The 25128-nt window shown below is 41.5% G+C and overlaps 1 protein-coding gene and 1 non-coding gene across 2 annotated transcripts; one reads left to right on the forward strand and one right to left on the reverse strand.

Moving 5' to 3' along the window:
- Positions 1-6451: 6451 nt before the first annotated feature.
- On the reverse strand, positions 6452-7809 carry LOC122048479. The gene is made up of 3 exons (XM_042610043.1): positions 6985-7809; positions 6799-6937; positions 6452-6699 (listed from the first exon to the last, which is right to left on the reverse strand). Exons 1-3 carry the CDS (start codon positions 7807-7809, stop codon positions 6452-6454), a joined length of 1212 nt encoding a protein of 403 aa, XP_042465977.1.
- A 16500-nt stretch (positions 7810-24309) lies between these two features.
- On the forward strand, positions 24310-24415 carry LOC122049824. Its single transcript, XR_006131080.1, has one exon. It is a non-coding gene; the product is annotated as a small nucleolar RNA R71 (small nucleolar RNA).
- The last annotated feature ends 713 nt before the right edge of the window (positions 24416-25128 follow it).

A 25128-nucleotide genomic window follows, 5' to 3' on the forward strand; every position in this document is an offset into this window, starting at 1 on the left:
TCCTTATACCCAGGTCCTGGTTAGTACAGTTTCTCTCCTGTTTACTTCAGTTGTATTTTATCTTTCTTATATCAGGAGACTGTACGCATGATTAGTGCTAGGTGTTATTTCCCTACTTTGTATATCAGTTGTACCTGCTGAGTGTTGGACTCACCCCGCCTCCATTGTTGTTATTTTCAGGTTGATGCTGTCAGGAGAGAGTTCCAGTTGTTGGTCCCCTGTAGACCACGAGGACTTGTTGACTTTTTTTGTTCTTTTAGTTTTTCTTCTCATTTGACTATGTTTAGACTTGGTTTGTTTGATACTTGGATATTGTATGGATTCTTATGATTGATGAATTTTTGTATGATTTGGATTTGTTCTACTACATGCCTGCCTGGACGGCAGAAGAGGTGAGTTTGTCGGATTTATGTTTTATGAGTGTAGTAGAGTAGGAAAAATCGGATTTGAGTTTTATGGGTGTAGTGGAGTAGGGTTGTTTTCAAGTCATGGTATTACTGTTTTGTGTACTTATTGTTAAACTGCGTGGTTGTGTCAGCCAGAGGCTGAAATTTATATAAAAAATGCGTGGGTGATTGTTTATTTACTGTTATTATTCCAGCCGCATGTGGCTGAGATATATGGATATGTAGAAAGTTTCAGATTGTCCGCCGTACAGGGGAGATGCTGCCAAAATTTCTTCGGACAGGGACTCCTCTGGGGCGTGACAACAACACTCACCAAAAACACTTGGACACAAGGGAACCTTTGAGCACTTAATGACTACTAATTAGACTTTAACCAAGTCTAATTTCATCACCTTGGCCGGCCATCCCAAGCTCCTTCTTATAGAGCTTGGAAGAAATCAGTAAGCTGATTTGCCCGTTACCAGTCGACTGGTCCTTGCACCAGTCGACTGGTGCCAGCCCAACGGCACTCCAATGGCTATCTATCAGTCGACTGATCCCAGCCGTTTCGGGCACAGAAAGCTTCTGTGCTCACCACCAGTCGACTGATCCTAGTACTAGTCGACTGGTACAACCCTATACCTAGGGTTCCCATCCTGAGTACATTTCTCTCAGCACTCGGACCCTCACGACTCATTTGACTCTTCTTTGCAGCCTTGACCTCTTGCCTTCAAGCCTACTTCCTTTGGCTCTCGTCCCTTGGATGCATCCAAGCCCACGGCTCGTCCCAATGTCATCCTTCGTGTATGTCTCAAAGTTGCTTCCCTCGGCCATTGTCCTCGCTGCCTTGTCCACGGTCCCTCGGATGCTCCATCCTTCACCGGACCTGAAGCCGTCAACCTGAGTCACATGTTTATCCTGCAGTCCTGCACAACTCAAGTACACATATCAAATAACGAGGGCAATCATAACTTAAACCCTTTGCCCAAACACCAAAACACATGGTCCCGCGGACCATTTGGATTGCTCCAATAATCTCCCCCTTTTTGGTGTTTGGCAATACGTTTAAGTTAGGGAAAACAAATAGCAAATAACAATGCTAATAACAAATGAACTTACGTTGCTAAGGCTACACACTTGGACTTACACCGCCGAATGGACTTACGTTGCCAAGGCTACACACTTGGACTTACACCGCCAAATGGACTTACGTTACCAAGGCTACACACTTGGCAACCGCCGAAACAAAATACAACATGCATTAGAATCTATCGCAAGGCTCCCCCTACACCTACATTCCCCATTGAGCTAGGAATTTTCCACACAGGGATTTTTAAGAACCTATCCCAAGGCTCCCCCTACACAAAGGCACTAAGGTTTTCCCAACTAAACCTTACTTCTCCCCCTTTGCCTAACATCCAAAAAGTTCTCCAACAATATCCCAATTGTTGAAAACTTATCATCCAAACTGACCCTAAACTCATGTATTTATCCCCCATGGATCTCATACATCTAAACGAGTTGACATGGTCAAGATCAGCGCTGAAAAATACTTTCAGGCTGGTATCAGTCGACTGCCCCCTTCGACACAACCTTACAGAAGCATTCTGTGGTCGAAATCTACTGTTACCAGTCGACTGGTATCTGTACCAGTCGACTGCCCTCATCAAAATGAGCTTACAGAGCCATTCTGTGCTCAAAAACACTGTTACCAGTCGACTGGTATCTGTATCAGTCGACGGGTACCCTATTTTAGTAAAAATCAGTCTTTTCAGGCCAACTTCAGAAATGTACCAGAAATTCCCTAGAGCTCCAAAAATTCTCAAATTTTATGGAGAGGTCTATTGTGCCCTTGTCTACTTGGGAAAAATACATTACAAAATGTATCTATAACCAATCCCAAGATTGACACAAAATCCAAAACTAGCTAAATTGTTCAATTGAACCTTGACCTAAAGTCCTAGTTTTGACTTCCTCTTGATGTATTTGCCTATATCAACCCACAATGCATCCCTAGCATTGGTTTATATGACATCTATACATCCAAAACTAATTATCATGCAATATGACCCCAATGTCATATTTTCTTGCATGAAACACAATCCATGTGTGCCAATTAACTAGGTTTGAGACTCAAGTCCGTCTCTAAACCACTTGGCACACTCCATGGCTCCTTTAGACTCCCAAGTAAAATTCACTTGAGATCCATTTACCATGGATCCCAATTTGACTCTTTGAGCTCTCCCTAGAGCTCTTAGCCTTAACCATCTTCTTAGATACTTTCTCCATTATGGCTAAACCACAATGGTGCACCTTAGACACATCATCCTTGCCATAATCATATGCAACCCTAGCATATTTATTCTCATTGGATTTAGATGACTCTCCCTTGCCCTTATCATGTGCCACCCTAGTATATGGTCTCCTTTTGCCCTTGGAGGGACTAGATCGGTATCCCAAACCCGATCTATCATTGTTGGGTTTTTGGCTACCCAAAACCATACTTAATCCCTTAGATCCAATAGTGAATCTCTTAAGGAATTTCTCCAATTGATCAAGCTTTGCCTTCAAAGCATGATTTTCCCTTTCTAGGTTCCTAAACCTAGAATCAACATGTCCACCATGGACATTACTAGACCTACCCTTTCTAGGCATATATCTCCCCTTCTTGGGATTAATGCCTTGGTTCTCCTTAGGTTTACCATTTCTAGGTTTATCATGCATGGGTTTCCTAGGGTTTTGATTGACATTTATCCTATTTTTATCATGATATTTAAATCTAAAAATTTACATGGGCATACAATGATAATCAAAATCATTTCTCCTAGCATGCATGGGAACATAAGAATTTGAATTACATTTCAAGTTAGGGTATACCTCCCTTACTCTTGAAGCTCCCCCTAGACTCAAGCTCCTCCTCTTCTTCTTCTTCTCCCATTTCTTCAATTGCTCCAACTTCTTGAGCTCTCTCTTCCTTGGGCATTTCGTGTGGTAGTGCCCCATTTCACCACACGTGAAGCATCTAATGTGCTTCTTCTCCTTCTTCTTCTTGGCACCATAATTTCTACAACCCACATTAGTATCTAAAATAATTTGAGTGGGTTTAGGAGTTACCTTCTTCTTACCCATAGGACATCTACTCTTGTAGTGCCCCTTTTCATTGCACCCGAAGCACACAATGTGGTCCTTTAACTTTGCTTCGGTGGAGGTATTCACTAGGCTGACTTCTTCCAAGATTTCTTCTTCATTTGTCTTGGACTCTTCTTCAACCCTTGAGGATGTAGATGCTACCTCATCTTCCTCATCCACACTTGTGGATGGCCTTTCTTCATCCTCCTTGGAAGTTGAGCATGAATAGACTTCCGGTTGCTCCTCCTCTACTTGAGCCACTACATCATTTTCTTCGGATTTTCTTTCTTCTTGTGTAGGTAAAAGTTCTTATCCTAGAACTTTCTTTACTTTGCTCCACAATTCATGGGCGTTCTCATATTTACCTACACGACTCATAACATCATTAGGCAACATATCAATTAAAATTGATATTACCTTTGAATTTGCCTTTGATCGTGAGATTTGCTCCTCCGTCCAATATCGTGGTCAGAGCTTCTTCCCTTTCTTGTCTCTAGGGACTTCGAACGGGTCCTTGATCACCATCATGGTGTCCCAATCCGTGTCGAAGAAGATCTCCATCTTCATCATCCAATATGTGATGTCCCCAAGGCTTCCTCCTTCAAACTTTGGAGGTTCAATCAAGCCAGTCATCTTCTTAAGCGTTGCTCTTCTCGGCGGTTAATCCGATGGAGAGCGTCCTCGCTCTGATACCAACTGTAGGAGGATCGGTGGCCGGCTTGAAGGGGGGTTGGATAGACGTCGCCCCCAAATCCTTGCTTCCTACGATGTTACCGCAGCGGAATACAAACGAACATAAATTGAAAGCAAAACACCAAATATAAGAATGGAAATACAAACTGCTAACACGCTCATTTACGTGGTTCAGAGATAACTTGCTCCTACTCCACGACGTGTCTGTAAGGTGGACAATTCCTCAATCGGTCGGTGGATTAGTCCCCGACAAACTCTGGCTAGCTCAACCTCCTTGTGGGTGGAGAAACCTCACCACAACACTCACCAAAAACACTTGGACACAAGGGAACCTTTGAGCACTTAGTGACTACTAATTAGGCTTTAACCAAGTCTAATTTCGTCACCTTGACTGGCCATCCCAAGCTCCTTCTTATAGAGCTTGGAAGAAATCAGTAAGCTGATTTGCCTGTTACCAGTCGACTGGTCCTTGCACCAGTCGACTGGTGCCAGCCCAACGACACTCCAACGACTATCTATCAGTCGACTGGTCCCAGGACCAGTCGACTGATCCCAGCCGTTTCGGGCAAAGAAAGCTTCTGTGCTCACCACCAGTCGACTGATCCTAGTACCAGTCGACAGGTACAATCCTATACCTAGGGTTCCCATCCGAGTACATTTCTCTCAGCACTCGGACCCTCATGACTCATTTGACTCTTCTTTGCAGCCTTGACCTCTTGCCTTCAAGCCTACTTCCTTTGGCCCTCGTCCCTCGGATGCATCCAAGCCCACGGCTTGTCCCAATGCCATCTCGCGTATGCCTCGAAGTCGCTTCCCTCGGCCCTTGTCCTCGCTGCCTTGTCCACGGTCCCTCGGATGCTCCATCCTTCACCGGACCCGAAGCCGTCAACCTGAGTCACATGTTTATCCTGTAGTCCTGCACAACTCAAGTACACATATCAAATAACGAAGGCAATCATAACTTAAACCCTTTGCCCAAACACTAAAACACATGGTCCCACGGACCATTGGGATTGCTCTAACACCAAGAACTTTCCTCCTTTAGCCCCGAACAAGCATTTCAAGGGATTCAACTTCAGCCCATACTGCCGGAGAGTCTTGCAGGTTTCTTCTATGTCTTTGACCAGGTTCATAGATAACGGGGACTTAATAAGTATATCATTTACATAAACCTCCACATTGCGCCCGATCTGCTCCCGGAATATTTTATCCATCATTCTTTGGTAGGTGGCTCCTGCGTTCTTGAGACCGAAGGGCATAACAGTATAGCAGAAGGTACCATCAGCTGTAATGAAGCTAACCTTTTTCTGATCCTCCACTGCTAAAGGTATCTGATGATATCCCTGGTATGCGTCCAGCATGCAGATCCTCTCACAGCCGGCAGTAGAATCCACCATTTGATCGATCCGGGGTAGGGGATAACAATCCTTAGGACTAGCTTTGTTGAGATCTCAAAAATCTATGCATACTCTCCACTTATTATTGGGCTTCTTCACCAAGACCACATTGGAGAGCCATGATGGGAATTGCACCTCTCGAACATGACCCGCCTTCCTGAGCTGATCCACCTCCGCTCGGATTATTTTGTTCTGGTCAGCTGAGAAATTCCTTTTCTTTTGCTTGATGGGTCGGGAGTCTAGAAATAAATGCAACTTATGTTCGGCCACTTCCGGCTTGAGCCCGGGTAACTCCTCTGTAGACCAGGCGAAGACATCCCGGTTACAGATCAAACATTGAACTAACTCTTCCTTAAGAAGAGGGGGCAGATCACTCGCCAAGCGAGTTAGACTTTCAGGGCGGTCAGCATATAGTTGCACCTCTTCCCAAGGGACGAGTTCTTCAACCATAGGCAAAGGCTCTTCTTGGACAGCATAAATGTCCCCATCTTGCATCCTTTGATTCTTCCTGGCCTCGATCCGCACCATATCAATGTAACAGCGGCGAGAGACCTTCTGCTCTCCCTTGACTTCCCCGACTTGCTCGCCCACAGGGAATTTGATTTTTTGATGAAAGGTAGAGACAGCGGCCCTAAATTCGTGCAGGGCGGGCCTTCCCAAGATGACATTATAAGAGGAGGGGGAGTCTACTACTATAAAAGTGCTCCTTCGTGTGCGCACCAACAACTCGGTGCCTAAAGATATGGCCAACTTAATCTGACCCATTGGCTTCACCTCATTGCCTGTAAAGCCATATAGAGACGTAGCTACAGGCTGTAGCTCAGCTGCATCAATCTGCATCTCCTCTTATGCAGCTCTAAACAAAATATTAACCGAGCTCCCGGTGTCAACGAAAACCCGAGCAACTCGGCTATTGGCGATGATAGCCTTGTTGATCAGGGCATCATCATGAGGCAGCTCTAGACCTTCAAGGTCTGCGGGCCCAAAGCTGATAACAGGGCCCGCAGCCTGCTCTTGACTGCATCCCACAGCGTGCACTTCCAAGCGCCGCACGTGGGACTTGTGCGCTCTTCCTGAGTCTCCATCAGTTGGTCCTACAAAGATCATACTGATCTCTTAGACAGTGACGTTGCCTCTATTCTCGGCTTCCCGCGCTCCTTCTGGCTCTTTTCCCCGACCAGGTGGCTGAGTACTGGGTCCTGCTAGGTTGGGGCGGGGTTGCCCGGCCTGTCCAGCCGCGGCTTGTTGCCCTTCCATCATCTTGAGCACTTGAGGGGCTAGTTCTGGTGGTGGTAATCCCAACTCTGCAGCCCGCTTGGAGTTCCGAGTAAACTAGAAACAATGATTAGTATCATGCGTGTGAGATCAATGATAGGTACAGTACCGAGTGTTCCACGGTCCAGGTCGGGGGGCATGCACGGCTGCGACTCGGGGGGCTGGTCTGATTTCTGGCCCGGGATGAAAAGCAGACCTGACCTCCCTAACTCGCGGCAAAGGTTAAGGAGGTGGTTGAGGTACCATTCTTTCTGGCTTGTTGGTGGAAGGAGGTGGTCTTTCGGCTTTCCTCTGAGCTGCTTGTGCTTCTTCCACTTTGATATAGCAAGCAGCTTTCTCGACCATCTCATCAAAGTTCCGAGCGAGATTTTTAATGAGATCTTTGAAGAATTCTCCTTCTCAAGGGCTCGACCATCTCCATGAGAAAAGGTGCTCATCAGAATTTTCGAAGTGGCAGTGGGTACATCCTGAGCCACTTGATTGAAGCGGTTGATATAACTTCTTAAGGGCTCGGTCGACCCTTGCTTAAGAGCGAAAAGATAGTGATATGTTTTCTGATATTTTTTACTACTGGTAAAACGACGAAGAAAGACCGTCTTGAAATCCAAGAAACAGGTGATGGATCCTTGAGGTAGCCCATCAAACCACTTCAAGGCAGAGCCAACCAAAGTGTTCAAGAAAACTCGACACTTGACAGCATCACTGTACTGGTGCAACAGGGCTGCATTTTTAAACTTGCGTAAATGCTCTTTCGAGTCTTTTCTCCTGTCATACTCTCCGATCGACGGGGCCCTGTAGCCCTTGGGCAATCTCTCGTTCAGAATCCTAGCAAAGAATGGCACTCTCTCGTCTGGATCTTCCGGGAATATTTCGGGTATGGCGAGAGCTTTCCCTTTTTTTGAGTATAGGGGCAAGGAACTCTCGGCCATGGAGACTTGAGGCTATTCTCTCTTAAAGCTGGGGCCCTGGGGCTCCGGCTGATAATAACCCCACGCCCGACTCGCGATGAGGAACCTGAGGAAACCCCTCAGGCTGTTTTCTCTTAGAGCCCCTATCTGAAATAGGGAGAGGCTCCTTGGAAGCTTCAATAGGAGCTTGGCGCGGTCGTGAAACAGTCGCTTGTCTCTTAGACGTCGCTCGCCTTTTGGCTTCCTTGAAAAGTTTATATTCTCCAGCAGTCATGGTGACGTTGATACGCCCGGACTCCTCCATCTTCACGTTCCGGATCAGGTTGTTGTGTTCCCACAGATGGCGCCAAATTTGATCCCGTCTGGAAGCTGAGTCGGATGAAGGCGGGCCTTGGTGTAATGGAAGTTGACGAAGAGTCGCTGCGACATTGAATCTACTTGGCACCCCCCGGAAAGGCGGCTGACGGGGGAAGATGATCAGGAAGGTGACAGTACAACTCTGCGCACACTCAGACGAGCCCACGAGTCGTTAGAGACCAGAAATCAGGGAAAAAGTCCCTGGGTCAGGCCCTCCGATGCTCAAGTTAGGTACTTTTTCCCCAGAAAACACAGAGAAAGGATGAAAAAGTAAAGAGAGTGAGAAATGACGAGTGAGCGTACCTGCGTAAGGGATAAGACATCCCTTTTTATACTGCAACGGATATTTCTGGAGCCTGGCGGATGTTAGGGAATGTCGGCTGGCAGGCTCTGTCTGCCTGTGGTCGACACATGGCCTCCTCCTATAGGCTGGCGAAGGAATCATGAAGCAAATGAGCCCCAAACCATTAGAATATTCTCTGCATAGAATATTCCCTGACATGTGATGATTATTTCCTGCAAAGCGGTTACCCTTCCCTGGCTTGCTCGTTTGTCCTGTAGTGCCTAGACCCTAAGTTTGTATTCCTTGACTGTATTCTGACCCACATCTGCTTGCTATTATCCGTGGCTTGCACATCCGGACCTGCACGCTGGGTCTGTCTCCCGACCCGTATCTGTCCGTTGTTACCACTGGCATGTACGTCCCGACCTGCGCGCTGGGTCTGTCTCCCGACCCATATCTGTCTGCTGTTACTCATGACATGTACGTCCCGACCTGTATGCTGGGTGTGTCTCCCGACCCGTATCTGTCCGCTGTTACCTATGGCATGTACGTCCCGACCTGCGCGCTGGGTCTATCTCCCGACCCGTATCTGTCCGCTGTTACCCATGGCATGTACGTCCCGACCTGCACGCTGGGTCTGTCTCCTGAACTGTATCTGTCCACTGTTACCTATGGCCTGTACGTCCCGACCTACACGCTGGGTTTGTCTCCCGACCCGTATCTGTTCGTTGTTACCCATAACATGTACGTCCCGACCTGCATGCTGGTCTGTCTCCCGACCCGTATCTGTTCGCTATTACCCATGGCATGTACGCCCCGACCTGCACGCTGGGTCTGTTTCCCGACCCGAATTTGTCCGCTGTTACCCATGACATGTACGTCCCGACCTACACGCTGGGTCTATCTCCTGACCCGTATCTGTCCGCTGTTACCTATGGCCTGTATGTCCCGACTTACATGCTGGGTCTGTCTCCTGACCTGTATCTGTCCGCTGTTACCTATGGCCTGTACGTCCCGACCTGCACGCTGGGTTTGTCTCCCGACCTGTATCTGTTTGTTGTTACCCATGGCATGTACATCCCGACCTGCACGCTGGGTCTGTCTCCCGACCCCTATCTGTCGGCTATTACCCATGACATGTACGTCCCGACCTGCACGCTGGGTCTGTCTCCCGACCCATATCTGTCCGCTGTTACCCATGGCATGTACGTCCCGACCTGCACGCTGGGTCTGTCTCCTGACCCGTATCTGTCTGCTGTTACCTATGGCATGTACGTCCCGACCTGCACGCTGGTCTATCTCCTGACCCATATCTGTCCGCTGTTACCTATGGCCTGTACGTCCCGACCTGTACGCTGGGTCTGTCTCCCGACCCATATCTGTCCGTTGTTACCCATGACATGTACATCCCGACCTACACGCTGGGTCTGTTTCCCGACCTATTTCGTTTCATCAGAGGCCTTTCCTTCGGTGCCTCTATCTGGCCAGTAGGCTTGCCCCTGAGTTTCACCTAACCCGTGGGTCCCGTTCTCAGCTGTATTTGGCCCTGTGGGTCGGTCATGTTCTTGATTTCTATTGAGGCCAGGTATGGCCCAACTCGTAACGCTATCCTTTGATTATCCCGTCAACCGAGGATTTGACCATAGCCACGTGAACCTGACTCTTGACCTCCATGTAAACTTGACTTCTGACCAACCACGAGGGTTGGACTTCTGATCGACCACGAGGGCTGGACTTCTGACCTCCATGCTGGCATGATTTCTGACCAGCCCTGGGGGCTGGACTTCTGACCTCCATGCTGACATGATTTCTGACCAGCCGCGGGGGCTGGACTTCTGACCTCCACGTTAGCACGACTTCTGATCCTTCCGTAGTCTTGACTCCGGGCCACATCATCTCACTAACCCCACGATAATATACCGTATCATAAGACATGTATATTTTATCATTTGAACCTTCTCTTGTGAAGACATGTATCTTTACTGGCTAACTAGCAAACGTGATGTCCTTGAATTTTTCTACCATTTGTGTAAGTATTTACATATCTCACTCAAGTCTCTCTTTGATACAACTCATTTTCATGGGTGTGTTCATTCTTGACCATGAACACATCTAGTTCTATGAGAAGTTCTAAAGAATTATGTCTTTTAATTCTCTTCGAAGCGACCCTATTTCTTTCTCATATAGGTGATCTCTCAAGAGTAATCCACGTTACTCCATTGCATCATTAAAAGTCACATATTTAACTTCCATCCTTTAAGGATATCACTAGTCCATTGAGTAGTTCCCCCACAACGATCTACTAGTAGGTGTAGTTAGGTTGTCCCATTGAACATAGTTGTTGGAATTTTTAGTTAGTATAGATTGAGTTTATTTTGCACCAACATATTTCATAGGCATCAATTTCATTCCTTGTGATGAGCTTGCAATTAACTCTCTATTTAACCTTTTAGTTAATGATTCTGCTAGGTTATCCTTTGACTTTAAATAGTCAATAGTCATAACTCCTATCGAGAATAGTTATTTAATGATATCGTGTCTAAGATGCATATGTCGAGACTTATCATTATACAAATGACTTTGTACTCGATCAATTGTCGATTGATTATCAAAATTATGAAAATTATCAGCATAAGTTTCAACCATCTATGAATATTTTCTAAGAATTATAGTAGGTATTCAGCCTCTTGATCACACTTGTTAAGGACATCAAACTTAGATTTCATCATGAATCTGATTATAACAGTCCGCTTAGAAGATTTCCACCACTATCTCAGATTTGAATCTATCAGGTTCACCATTGAGGCTACAACTCAAAGGTCTATCTTTGAAACTCTTCCGAGCTAGATTGGCCTCTCAATTCTTTCTCAGCTTTTTGCATTCCTGTGACCAACTCAATCACACTAGCAAAATGTCATGAGTGGCACAACATGTCCGAGTTTGGACTAGCATAGCCAATAACAGTCCATATCTCAAGCTGAGTAATAAACTAATTAGAATCATTACGCATCCAACCAGAGCAAGTCTGAGCTAGGACCATGAGCATAGTCAACCATGGTCCATGTCCCAAGTCATGTAACAAAAAAAAAACTAGAGTCATTTCGTATTCGACTGGAGCTCTCCATCTAGTCCCACAATTCCTTAGTCATTTTCTTTATGTTATACCCATTATATAGCGAATCAACAAGGCAAATGAGAAGCTGCTAAAGAGTACACCGGTGGACGAGAAGGACACTTGTGGCATATCCGAGAGAAGAGAAGCCGAGGAGGAAGTCTGCTCGAGGAGAAAGTCGAAGTTCGATTCCGGTGAGCTCAACTCCAAATAACTGGAGCATCACCCAAGCGAAGAAGAACAGCTGGAGGCTAATATGCATGTGGAAGGCACCTTCCATAGCTTATGGAAGGCGCCCTCAAATCCTTACGGAAGGCGCCTTCAATAGTAGTTAGCCGAAGATAAAATTTTATCTTCGGCGGATAAAACCTATCTTATTGAAGGAGTCTTGGACCATCTTGAAGGAGCCTCTGAGCAATGAATAATATTTTTCAGGAGCTATAAAAAGACCCCTTGACCTAGGATGTAAAATACCAAAAAAATGACAAATAATGATAAGGGATTTTTTTGGAATTTTTATAAATTTTTATGAAATTTTTCGGAGCTCATAAGGCTTAGGTTACGGGGATAAAAATGGGGCCTCGAGAAAGCCTATTTAGGCTACACCATTTAAATGAGAAAATGCTTGATTTTTATTATTATTTCTTTTTCTTTTTCTTTCTTTTTCTTCACAGTTTCCTCCCGTGCCCGTGCCCGTGCCCTAACCTCCTCGCGCTCTTCCTTCTCCTCTCACGCGGCGGTTCTTTTTTTTTTTTTTTCCCTTTGCCTCTTCCTCTTAGCATCTACCCTAGCGCCGGTGCCGCCGTTTCTCTTCTCCTCTGCGCGCCACTGTTGATCCATCGTCGTCGGCCCGAGCGCCACTCGGGAGTCGCCTTCCAGAACAACGCCGGTGTGGCGCTGTCTTCCCCGTGCCCTAGCGCTGGTGTAGATCCAGCAACTCTTCTTGAGCATGCCTTAACGTGGAATCCTTCGCCCTAGTCTCACTTCTCGTGCCCTAGTTCGTCAGTTCCAGAAGCCGAGGACCCTTGCAAGAGGTCGGTGATTTTCATCTCGTGCTCGCAAAGCTGCAGAGTTTTTCTCTCTTCCATCTCTAGATCAGTAGAAGCATCGCCGTGTCAGATTGCTGACGCCTTCTATTTGCCCTAACAGCTGAGGCCTCTTTCCGATCCAAGTCGCCATCTTTTGTCTGTCGACGACAGTAGGCCATGGTTTCTGTCGGCGGTTAGATCGGAGATATTGCCAGCAAAGATTGGCTGCTGATCCTTAGAGTGGAAGGGACTGTCGGCACAGAATTGGGTATATATAGTTTGTATCAGATTTTATGCTTGTTTGGTCAGTATAACTTTGGTTAATACTACTTACGGGTGATTCACAGTTCCGGTGATCCAGCTTCAGCGGTGAACTCCTTGGGTCGTATTCCACCAGCAGTAACAAGGTTGTGATTTGAGGTAAGAAGTATGATATCAGATTGGTAGTGATGCGAGTTTAATTTATAGTTGAAGGTTGTGATTGTTTGTCTACTAGCCTTTGTAGCTTGGCCATCATTGTTCACTGGCAATCCACAGCACCGGTCATTCTGTTTTGGGCAGGGAAACCCTTTTGACCGTGAGCCATCAGCGACCATCCTGGATTTTTGGTGAGTTCTTATGAATTGGTTTAGATTAGGTTGTTGTGATGGATTATGCTTATTACAAGTTCTAATTCGTATGAATTAGTTTAAGTCGGTTGAGGAGTTAGATGATCCAATTAGGGTTTATAATTGGATCTGGATTTATGTTAGCTTCTCGAGGATTTGATTTAGCTAATTAATTTATATGTAATTAGCTAAATATGTATATCATGTATTACAGGACTCTGATTCGAGACGAGCATCTCGACGTTGGATTTGACTGGATTGGACCTTCCTATTGGAGGCGGGTACCTTGACTTATCTTTGATAATGTCATGTTGATATGTTTAGTAGGTTATAGCCTTTAGTAATAACTATGTTCGTCCTTGTTTTGATTGGTCACTACCTGATCTGTTACATGCATGTTTGCTCCCCTGTTATGCATTTTATGATAGTACCCACATGATTGTATATATGCTCATAGAGGTAGTGACATACCATGCCTTATTGTGCTCAAGACCTAGGATTTTGATAACTTATCTGATCTGTGTACCTTTGATTTGGTTCATTGTCCTATGGTACACATTTTATATATTTATATATGGATATTGTTATGTTGTTCAAGATATTTTCATGTTTAGTGTCATGCATCATCTTGCATGATTGCCTGCTGTGTGATAGTCTGCTCCATTATTATCGAGCACATCGCCAGTTACATGTATCTGTACACACCACCACTCATGGGTTAGTGGTATATCAGACAGGTGTGTGACAGTTCTGCTGTTTGGCTCCGTTGGTCTGGTGACTCAGCGTGGTAGCCGGCAGACAGTTCTACTCTGTTTGGCTCCGCTGGTTTAGTGTAGCAGCGTGATAGCCGGCAGGCAGTTGGACTTTGTTTGGCTTCGTTGGTCCGCTCATGGGTAGTGTGACATAACGTGGTAGCCGGCAGAGATTCCTCCCCGTCATCGTGTACCGGGAGATGAGAGCATTGCGCTCCCCCATTTATGATTTGGGGTAGGAGGATAGGTGTACTCCGACAATATCCTGTCCACTCGGTCACTCATCAGGAGCAGTGACGTCAGAGTGCACGGTTGTCACAGCCCTACCCACTCGGTCTCACCATTGTGTGTGAGATGGCTGACTGGCGTCAGGGGTGACCATGTCATTGGCATCATATGCATTTACTGATTGTGTTTGTTGCACTTATATGCTGCATTTGGATGGATGCATATATTTGACATGCATACAGGATTTATGACATTCTTGGTCTGACGACTTGACTATTTCTGATAAGAGGCCCTGGTGAGTACAGTTCTCTTCAGCCTTTTCTATTGTGCATTTCCACTTTTTGTCCAGGAGACTGTACTCCATAGTTATTACTGTCTGTTATAGCTTACTATACATGTCAGCTGGTATCTGCTGAGTTGTTGAACTCACCCCCGTGGACACTATCTTTTTCAGGTAGCAGGTCATTATGGAGTCACTTGGAGTATCCTGTCTGCCGGTCCCCATGTCACATCAGAAGACCTGTCTCCGCTTTTGTTTATTTATGTTTTGGTTTATGAATTTGTGTATTTAGTTTTGTGTTCCAGCTTTGTTCCTGGAGTGTTGTTTTGTTGTGTGGTGTAAGCCTAGCCGGCTAGCAGTTTGTGTTTTGGTTTGTATGTGTAGTCCATTGTATTCTGTTGTGTTTGATTTTGGTACAGCTGAGTGGGCTGTTAGTTTTACATATAACTGCGTGGTTGTGTTTTATCAGCCGAGTAGGCTGCATATAAACTGCGTGGTTGTGTGTAGATTCCAGCTGCCTGTGGCTGAGGTATATTGTGCATGTAGAAATAATTCAGATTGTCAGCCGTACAGGGGAGGTGCTGCCGAAATTTCTTCTGACAGGGACTCCCCCGGGGCGTGACATATAAATTCAATAACAACTTTTGTATTAACTCCCTAGTTACTTTCTGAGTTATCAAAGAGTGTAAGAGGTTTCTCCACCTTTAACGAAAGAGAATTTTAGTGCACTTTCAACTATCTTTGATTAATAACCTCCTCGGTTGTAACAAAGTAATTTGTAATGTAAATTGTTTATGCTTAACTATTTTGCATCCTTGCTAAGTTCAAACAAGAGAAAATTCTAATTTTCGTTTCAGGGCTATCCCCCCCCCCCCCCCCCCAACACATAGACACAACCCCTCTTTAGCTGACTTAACGCGGATCAACAGGTAATGTCCTGAATTGATTGTTAAACTATATTAATCAATTTAAAAAAATTAATTTGTATTGTTGCTCTATTGTATATGAAAATAATGTTTGATGACATGGATGTAATTAGCAGAACTAGATGAACACATAGGATCAAGTTCTATGTCATTCTGAGCTCTCTAGGTCTATCAACCAGTTTCGTCCAAAACCTATTGATAGACTTGAAGAACTCGAAATGACATGGAACTAGGTTTCTTGTGTTTATCTAGTTCTCCTGATTATTTTTATACCCTCAAACATTATTTTCATATGTCATATTGAGATCAACAAATTTTTAAATATGAAATAAAATTTTTATACATATTTATGTTTATAAAATCATTACTCTCAATATAGTATGTCAAATTGATATTTGAATGTATGAATATAATCAGGAGAACTAGATAAACATATAGAACCTGATTCTATATCATGATGAGTTCTCTATGTTCATCAGCTGATTTTGGGCCGGTTTCGACCAAAATCGACTAATGGACCTAGAGAGCTCGGAATGATATGAAACCAAGTCCTTTGTGTTTATCTAGTTCTCTTAATTATATTTTGTTAGTGCAATTTCCCTAGGTCAAGGTTGACCAGTTTGACTAAGCTTGAGTTGACTTAAGATTGAGTTTTGATGTTTGAGTTTTGATATTTGACGATATATGAAAATTGCAAGTGTAATTGTCCATTTGGAGAGATTGGTCAAGGTTGACCAGTTTAATATGAAAAAAAGTCAAGTAGGTTAGGGTTAACCGGATACTTGACTGGGAAGTCCTAACTGGAGGTTAAGTAAGGGCAAGTTCAACGGGAAGGTTGACAGAAGAAGAAAATCAAAGTGGATCAATGTTGACAGGACACTTGGTGTGAAAGTCCTGGTGAGTGAAGCCAGACAGTTGAAAATTTCTAGTGAGTGAAGCTAGGTAGATGAAAATCTTGGTGAGTGAAGCCAGGTGAAAAGTCCTAGTGAGTGAAGCTAAGTAGATGAAAAATTCTAGTGAGTGAAGCCAAGTGAAAAGTCTTAATGAGTGAAGCTATGCAGATGGAAAATCCTAGTGAGTGAAGCCAGGTAAAAAGCTCTAGTGAGTGAATAGATGGAAAATCCTGGTAAGTGAAGCCAGGTGAAAAACCCTAGTGAGTGAAGTTAGGCAGATGAAAATCCTAATGAGTGAAGGTAGGTAATGAAAAGTCCTGGTGAGTGAAGCCAGGTGAAAAGCCCTAGTGAGTGAAGCAAAGCAATGAGTAAGTCTTGGTGAGTGAAGCCAGCCAGTTGAAAATCCAAGTGGGTCAAAGGTTGACTGGACACCCGATGATTGGAAGTCCAAGTGGGTCAAGGCTGACTGGATACTTGGCATAAGATGGTAAGTCCAAGTGGATCAAGGTTGACCGAACACTTGGCATGAGGAAAAAAGTCCAAGTGGGTCAAAGGAATGACCGAACACTTGGTGGAGAAGTCCCAGCAGGTTAATGTTAACAAGATGCTAGGCAATGAGGAGTCCCAACAGGTCACAATTGATCGGATGTTAGGTAGAGGAGCCCTAGACTTAGGTTTGGAAGTTAGAGTTTAGTAATTGATTAGGCTAATTGATTATCATAGCTTAAGTGATTACCCTAATCGCTTAAGCGGTTGATCGTAGAAACAGAATGGAACTAAATAGATTGGGTTAATCGATTCAACAAGCCTTAATCGATTAGGTTAATCGATTAAGGCAGATTCTATGAGGAAACAGAATGTTTGGTAAGCGATTAAGCAGGGAGGCTTAATCACTTACGAGGTTTCTCACGATCAAATAGAAGGTTCTTAATCGATTCGACTAATCGATTAAGAACGCTTAAGCGCTTAGAGTAATCTCTTAAAGTTGAAAATATAATCCTTCTAATTAGGCTAGAGAGGCATAAGTGATTAAGGAGATTTTTAATCAATTAAGATACCAACGGTAACTCTAGAAAAAGATTTTTCATGCACTGTTTCAAAAACTCTTCACTCCATCTTCTCCACCAGTTCTTGAAAGCTTAGGGTGAGGTGTTGCTGCCTTTCCGAAGCTTACAAGAGGCATTCACAAGTAATAAGGGATCAAGCAAGAAGATTTTTCATTTGTATTTGTGTATTTACTTTTTGTTTTGAGTTGTATTCCTTGTTCTTGAGTTGTAGAGGTTTCTCTACCTCTGAATTGTTTCGAGAAGGAGTGTATTTCATAGTGGATATGTGAGAGAGGGTCGGATCCTTAGATTAGTCACCTCCTCTTGAGGTGGATATCAAGTAAATCCTTATATTAGCATTGGGGAGCTTTGCTTCAAGTTTATTCGCTGTAACAACATCTACGAAGTGAGTAAGCGAGCGAGACGAGCTATTCACCCCCTTTAGCTCCGAAGTATCCCAACAAGTGGTATCAGAGCGAAGCTGCTCTTCACTGGACTCATCGCTGAAAGGGCAAAGAGCTAGAGGAAGAAGAAGAAGAAGAAGTTGAAACCCTAATTTCAACAAAGTCAAAGACTTTGTCAAAATGCTCAACTTCAAAATGGATTTTAAAGATGAACTCGAATATGACACAAGGATACCTCCACCATTCACATCTACAAGCTTTGATTCTTATAAATCAAGAATAAAAAACTTATTCATGATGGAGATAGAGTAATGATTTGCTCTAATGGAGGGATTTGAGGCTCCAATGGATAGCAAAGGTAAAATCCTCAAGAAAAGCAAATAGAGCGAAGAACAAATCAAAAGAAGCGAGGTCAATGACAAAGTGACCAAATTATTGGTCAATCTATTGTCGAGCAACATTTTGATTCAAATTGGAGACTATCAAGATGCCAAGGAGCTTTCGAGCAAGTTGGCAAGAATCCATGAAGAACCCTCCACTACACCAAATCAAGAAGAATACAAAGAGGGCAACTCATTGGATTAAGCGGAAGATGAAGAGGGTTCGGAGGTTGAGAGGTGCTCAACATCCAATGAGAAGATTGAAGAATGTTTTATCCTCAAGAGAGCACAAGGACAAAGGCAAAAGGGCATACTCTTTGTTTCACTCGGATAAGGAGGATGAAGAAATTAAAGAGGCCTCCACCTCAAGGTTGAGGGAGAGCGTCATTCATTGACATCAGAGCAAGAAGAGACTTCTACTTCCTGGTCAAATGGAGAGGAAGATGATGCTACATCCACAAGTTAAGCAAAATTAAATAGAGGATCAAGTGACATCCCTACATGTGAAGGTATAAAAATTTTAAATTATAATAATAAAAATCACATTTTATGCTTTGAGTGTAGGGAAAGAGGACACTACAAAAGTAAGTGTCCAAAGTTGACCAAGGAAAGGGGTCAAGTGGCACTAAAGGCTAAGGAGAAGTCAAGGAAGGTTGGCCCCATGATAAGGAAGGGCAAGGAACACATTGTGTGTTTTTTGTACAAACAAAATAGATATTATTAGAGCCAATGCCTGAAGGGGAAAAATTCGACCAAAGTCAAAGGAGGAAGTTCAAATCAAGGGGGAGCTCTCAAGAGCAAATCCAAGGTATCATTTGTTGAAGCTACTCCTTTAAATCATGATAAAAAGCATGTTAGATCATATTTATATCATTTTAATATCATTTATCATGAAAATAGGAAGCGTGATAGGGTTAAAGAAAAATATGCATCATATCATGCTAGAACAACTCTTCCTAAGGATAGGAAGTTAGAAAATGGGTCAGGCAATAACTCTAAGAATTTTAGGTATATACCTAAAAAGAAAAATGTCCAAGGGAATCAAGAAAAATCTAAATCTAAGGATTTAAGAATGGAAAACCAAGCCTTGAGGTAAATGCTTGATAAATTAGAAAAGACATAAAAATAATGAAAAATATCTTTAAGGAGTAAAATGAGCATGACCTAGGTTTAGGAAAGCAAGAGTCATCCAAAAGCCATAGAGATTTGGGATACAAAGAAAGATATCCCTTCTTATCATAGAGTTCCATATAGTTATGGAACTAACCCTAGGTTTAGGAGTCAAATTAAGATTACAAGGGAGGTCATCCCTAGAGTTATCCTTGAAAAGACAGTGTGACTAAGACTTCAAAGAAGGCTAACAAAGTCACTAAGAAGGTCACAAGGAAAGTTATTCCTAGAGTTGACCGTGAGGAGTCAAGTATGATCAAAGCTTCTAAGAAGTCTAGAAAGGTCATTAAGAAGGTATTAAGGGAAGTCATCCTTAGTGAATACCTAAAATACCCAAGGAGAACCAATCAATTTTGGATTCCTAGGAGTGTGTTCTCTACACCCTAGATGAGTTTAGAGAGTATCAACTCTAATTGTAAGGGTAGTTAACCCAACCTTAGTGAAGTTGACACTTGGAGGTGTTTTTATGGTTTTGTTAACCTTTGAAAATGTAGGTTTGAATGTTTACTCTTTGGAAGAGTAAAGTGCGTCAAAATTTGAAGATTTGAGCCTAATTAAATTGACATAATAAGGATAAAAGCAAAAGAATTTCAAGTTGGGAGTTTGACATTATCTTGGGTGATGAGGGCAACCTAGGATTAGGTTTAACTTAGCAAAAATAGATTAAGGACAAAACTAAGATGAAAATCTAGGTATTTTCTTTATAATAAATTGTCATGATTGTTTACTTATCATATGTCATGACATCATAAATTTACATTCATAATTATTATGAAAAATAAAAATACCATGTCATGTCATACATACATCATGTAGCTATAACAGATTTTGTTTTGAAAATACTCATTTTGATATATGTCATAATACATCATGTATTATTTTAATTCCTTGTAATTAAGGATAATGACATTAATCAACAAGTGACATCCTAGGTCGATGATCAATTTTAAAATGCCTAGATAGAAATGCATGATCCCTTAGAATAGGGCAAAACCAATATCTACATCTCACAAGGACTATAAGTTGGCTTCTATGTGTTTTAGTACACATTATATATAAGTGAGATGTTAGGACGATGAACGTAACTCAAGATGTTGATTTAGTGCATCTTTTTGAGTTTTGATTTCATCCAAACATATATATTATATGTTATCCAATCATTGGGAAAGCTAATGTACAAGTCATGTGCATTTAGCCTAAGGAACATAGTTGGAAATTGATTATAAAAATCATTTCAAAATACTTTTGGAAAACCTTGGTGAAGACTATCTTTTCATAGGAATTACCATTGTATAGTTAAGCACAAATTTGGAAGAAACATTAAATTTTTTAAAAGTTTCCAACTTTGTGTTAATTTTTAAAAATATGATGTATTTTCTTATAAAATTATTTTTTTATAATAGTATATGATATAAATAATGTCTGCATGAATTTTCATAATTTTTAAAATTTTATAGAATTATTGGGGTATTTATGAAATTCAGACAGAATTGATTTAAGAAATTCAAAAATTGTAATCGATTAGGGCAATCGATTACAACACCTTAATCGATTAGGTTAATCGATTAAGGTGAATTCCCGTGAGCACAGTGGCTCACAGAATCGATCAACATGATCGATTAAGGGTCTTAATCGATTAACACTCGATAATCGATTAACACTCGATAATCGATTAAATCCCAACTTTAATTGATTAAGGCTAGTTTTAAGCGATTAAGAGATTTTCCTAATCGCTTGAGGCCCTGATTTCAACTTAAATAAGTTTATTTAAGTTGATTAAGTAATATTTAGTTGTGTTAACCATTTCTAATCCTAAGAAGTGCTTAAATAAGCATTTAAGGGTAGTTTTCTTGGTAAAACAAGAAAGGTTTGGTTAAAAGAAAATTAAGTTAGATTTTAGGATGAGATTTAGTTTCAAGGTTGAATTTTGAACCTCAAAACTTTAAATTTTAGATTTTCTAAAAGTTTAGAAATTCCAAGTCATTTTTGGTGTAATGACGAAAGTTTTGGAGCATATTTTGAGGGTGAGCTAATCCTTAAAGACATGACTTAGATTCTTTCTTTCAACTAAATAATTGAAGGTTGGAAACCATCATTGTTATGAATGCTCTAGGATGAGCATATGATTAATGCTCAAGGGTGAGCATTGAGCACAATGAAGGATATGAGAATTTCATTATGGTATTGTGAACAACAAGTGAGGTTGTGAACAACATGAGATAACTCTTAAGGAGAAGAGTTTTTTTATGTGTGCCAAAGGGGGAGAATGTAGGGTTTAAGTTAGCAAATTCTCTATATTCACAGGGGGAGATTGTGAAACCCTTATGTTAAGGGAGAGAATAAAGGAAACCCTCATTCATTCTTTGACATAAAGAAGAAGTTGAGGTTATGAGATGAGCCTAACTTAAATGTATTATCAAACATCAAAAAGGAAAAAAATTGTTGGTGCAATTTTCCTAGGTCAAGATTGACCAGTTTGACTAAGCTTGAGTTGGCTCAAGCTTGAGTCTTGATATTTGAGTTTTGATGTTTGACAATATATGGAGATTGCATGTGTAATTTTCTGTTTAGAGATATTGGTCAAGGTTGACCAGTTTGATGTGAAGAAGAGTCAAGTAGATCAAAGTTGATCGGATACTTGACTGGGAAGTCCTAACTAGAGTTTAGGCAAGGGCAAGACCAACTGAAAGGTTGACAGAAGAAGAAAATCTAAGTGCGTCAATGTTGACCGGACACTTAGTGTGAAAGTCCTGATGAGTGAAGCCAGACAATTGAAAAAACCCTAGTGAGTGAAACTAGGCAAATGAAAATCCTAGTAAGTGAAAACAGGTGAAAAGCCCTAGTGAGTGAAGCTAGGCAGATAAAAAATCCTGGTGAGTGAAGCCAGGTGAAAAACCCTAGTGAGTGAAGCTAGCCAGATGGAAATCCTAGTGAGTGAAGCTAGATAATGAAAAGTCTTGATGAGTGAAGCCAAGTGAAAAGCCCTAGTGAGTGAAGCTAGACAGTGAGAAAGTCTTGGTGAGTGAAGCCAGCTAGTTAAAAAATCCAGGTGGGTCAAAGGTTGATCGAACACTTGGTGATTGAAAGTCTAAGTGGGTCAAGGTTAACCGGACACTTGTCATGAGATGGTAAATCTAAGTGGATCAAGGTTGACTGGATACTTGACACGAGGAGAAAAGTTTAAGTGGGTCAAAGGATTGACCAGACACTTGGTGGAGAAGTCCTAGTAGGTTAAGGTTGACCAGATGCTAGGCAATGAGGAGTCCCAACATGTCACGGTTGACCGAATATTAAGTAAAGGATAACTTAGGTTTGGAAGTTAGGGTTTAGTAATCAATTACCATAGCTTAAGCGATTACCCTAATAGCTTAAGTCATTTGATCACAGAAACAGAATGAAGCTGAATCGATTAGGATAATCGATTCAACAAGTCTTAATCAATTAGACCAATCAATTAAGGCTGATTTTGTGAGGAAACAAAATGTTTGGTAAGCTATTAAGCAAGAAGGCTTAATCGCTTACAAGGTTTCTCGCGATCGAATAGAAATGTTCTTAATCGATTCGTCTAATCGATTAATAACACTTAATCGATTAGAGTAATTGCTTAAGGTTGAAAATATAACCGTTTTGAGCAGGTTGCAGAGGCATAAGTGATTAATGAGATTCTTAATTTATTAAGGTGCCAATGGTAACCCTAGAAAAGGGTTTTTCATGCACTATTTCAAAAACTCTTCACTCCATCTTCTTCGCCAATTCTTGAAAGCTTCAGGCTGAGGTATTGTTGCATTTCCGAAGCTTATAAGAGGCATTCACAAGCAACAAGGGATCAAGCAAGAAGGCTTTTCATTTGTATTTGTGTATTTACTTCTTGTTTCGAGTTGTATTCCTTATTCTTGAGTTGTAAGATTTCTCCACCTCCGAATTGTTTCGAGAATGAGTGTATTTCATAGTGGATGTGTGAGAGAGGACCAGATCCTTGGATTAGTCATCTCATCTTGAGGTGGATACCAAGTAAATCCTTGTGTTAGCATTATGACTTTACTTTAAGTTTATCTGCTGCAACAACATCTACGAAGTGAGCAAGCAAGCGAGATGAGCTATTCACCCCCCTCTAGTTCCAAAGTGTTCCAACATATCCATACCATCAAATATCAATTTGACACACTATATTGAAAGTAGTGTTTTTTTTAATACAAATCGATTTGATTTGTGTTCAAAAAATTATTGCTCGGTGTATTTCAATAATGTTTGAAGGTATAAATATAATTAAGAGAACTAGACGAATATATAGAACTTAGTTTCATGTCCTACCCAGCACTCTAGGTCTATTAGTTGATTTTGGTCAAAATCAGGTCAAAATTGACTAAGGGACCTAGAGAGAGCTCAAAATAATATGGAATGAAGTTCTATTTTTCATCTAGTCCTCGTTATTATATCTACACCTTCAAACATCAATTTACCATAATATATTGAGAGCAATGATTTTTTTTTTTAACTCATTTTTGATCGAGTTAAATTCTACTAATCAATTGCTACAATGTAGTAATTAATTGATAGAATGTTACATGACCACATAAGCATTCTCAATCGATTGATAGTTCTTCTCCTCAATTCTAAACAAGTCCTTCTTCAGTAGTTCTTCATGATTCTTTCCATTTCTCAACTTAAAATTATTACACTATTCACTAGACACTGTCTGTGTAGGAGGAGGATCTTGTTTGAACCATTTTGAAACAATGCTATCAATCTTTGGCCCCAAATGTTTGAACTCCTCATTCTGTGACTTGTGGATTTCAAAACTCTTGGATGGTTGAATTGTATTTTGTTTGATAGACTCTTTTGTATATATGGCTTGTACTTCTTGAATTTCTGAAGGAGATTCCATCCAACTTTTGTTCGACCATTCATGGAGGTTCAACACCACTTGATCAATTAACATATATGCTTCATCTATACTCTTGTCCATAAAAGAACCTCCAACTGATGAATCTAACAAACACTTATCTAAGAAAGAAATTTTCCTATAGAATATGTACAGAGTCAGCCATTTTTCCAAACCATGATGAGGGCACTGTCTTTGTAGACTCTTGAATCTATTTCATGCTTCAAATAATGATTCTCCATATGCCTGAGCAAAATTTGTGATGCAATTCCTCATATAAATCATTCTACTTGGAGAAAAAAATGATTCAGAAATTGCTTCTCCAATTGTTCCCAACTTGTGATGCTTTGAGGACAGAGAGAATATAACCAAGTCCTTGCTTTATCCTTGATGCTAAAATATTTAGGGTTTAAGTTGGATTATAATATTAAAAAAATTAAATCGATATATATATATATATCCTGCGGATCGTCCCTTGCCGAACAGTCCACGATTTCTTTTTTATTTTTTTTTATTTTTGGTCGAACGACTGGATTAAATCCATGCGCCTCGACTCTATTTTTTTTTTAATTTTTTTTTTATTTTTTTTAAATTTAAAATTTCTTAAAACATTCTAAATTCATATATTATACCCTATAAGCACCTAAAATTATTTATTTTGAACACTATAACCCAAGAGAAGTCTGAACCCTAGAAGAAAATCTTATTAACTTAAGATACATATAATATACATTTTGAACATCTAAAATTTTTAATCTTGAACATTGTAACTCAAAAGGAAGTATAAACCCTAGAGAAAAAATATTATTAACTCAAATCTATTATAACCAAATTTCTAAATCCTAAAATTTTAAATCATAAATATATATAATATACTTCTAAATAAAAAAAAAAGTACTAAATGAGTCTAAACGCAATTCCTTCCGAGCACTAGACCTTTCACCAACGAATACCTGAATCACACCCCAAATTCAATCAGGATCAATGGTAA

This window comes from Zingiber officinale, chromosome 2B, assembly GCF_018446385.1.
Source record: "Zingiber officinale cultivar Zhangliang chromosome 2B, Zo_v1.1, whole genome shotgun sequence".
Taxonomy (NCBI): Eukaryota; Viridiplantae; Streptophyta; class Magnoliopsida; order Zingiberales; family Zingiberaceae; genus Zingiber; species Zingiber officinale.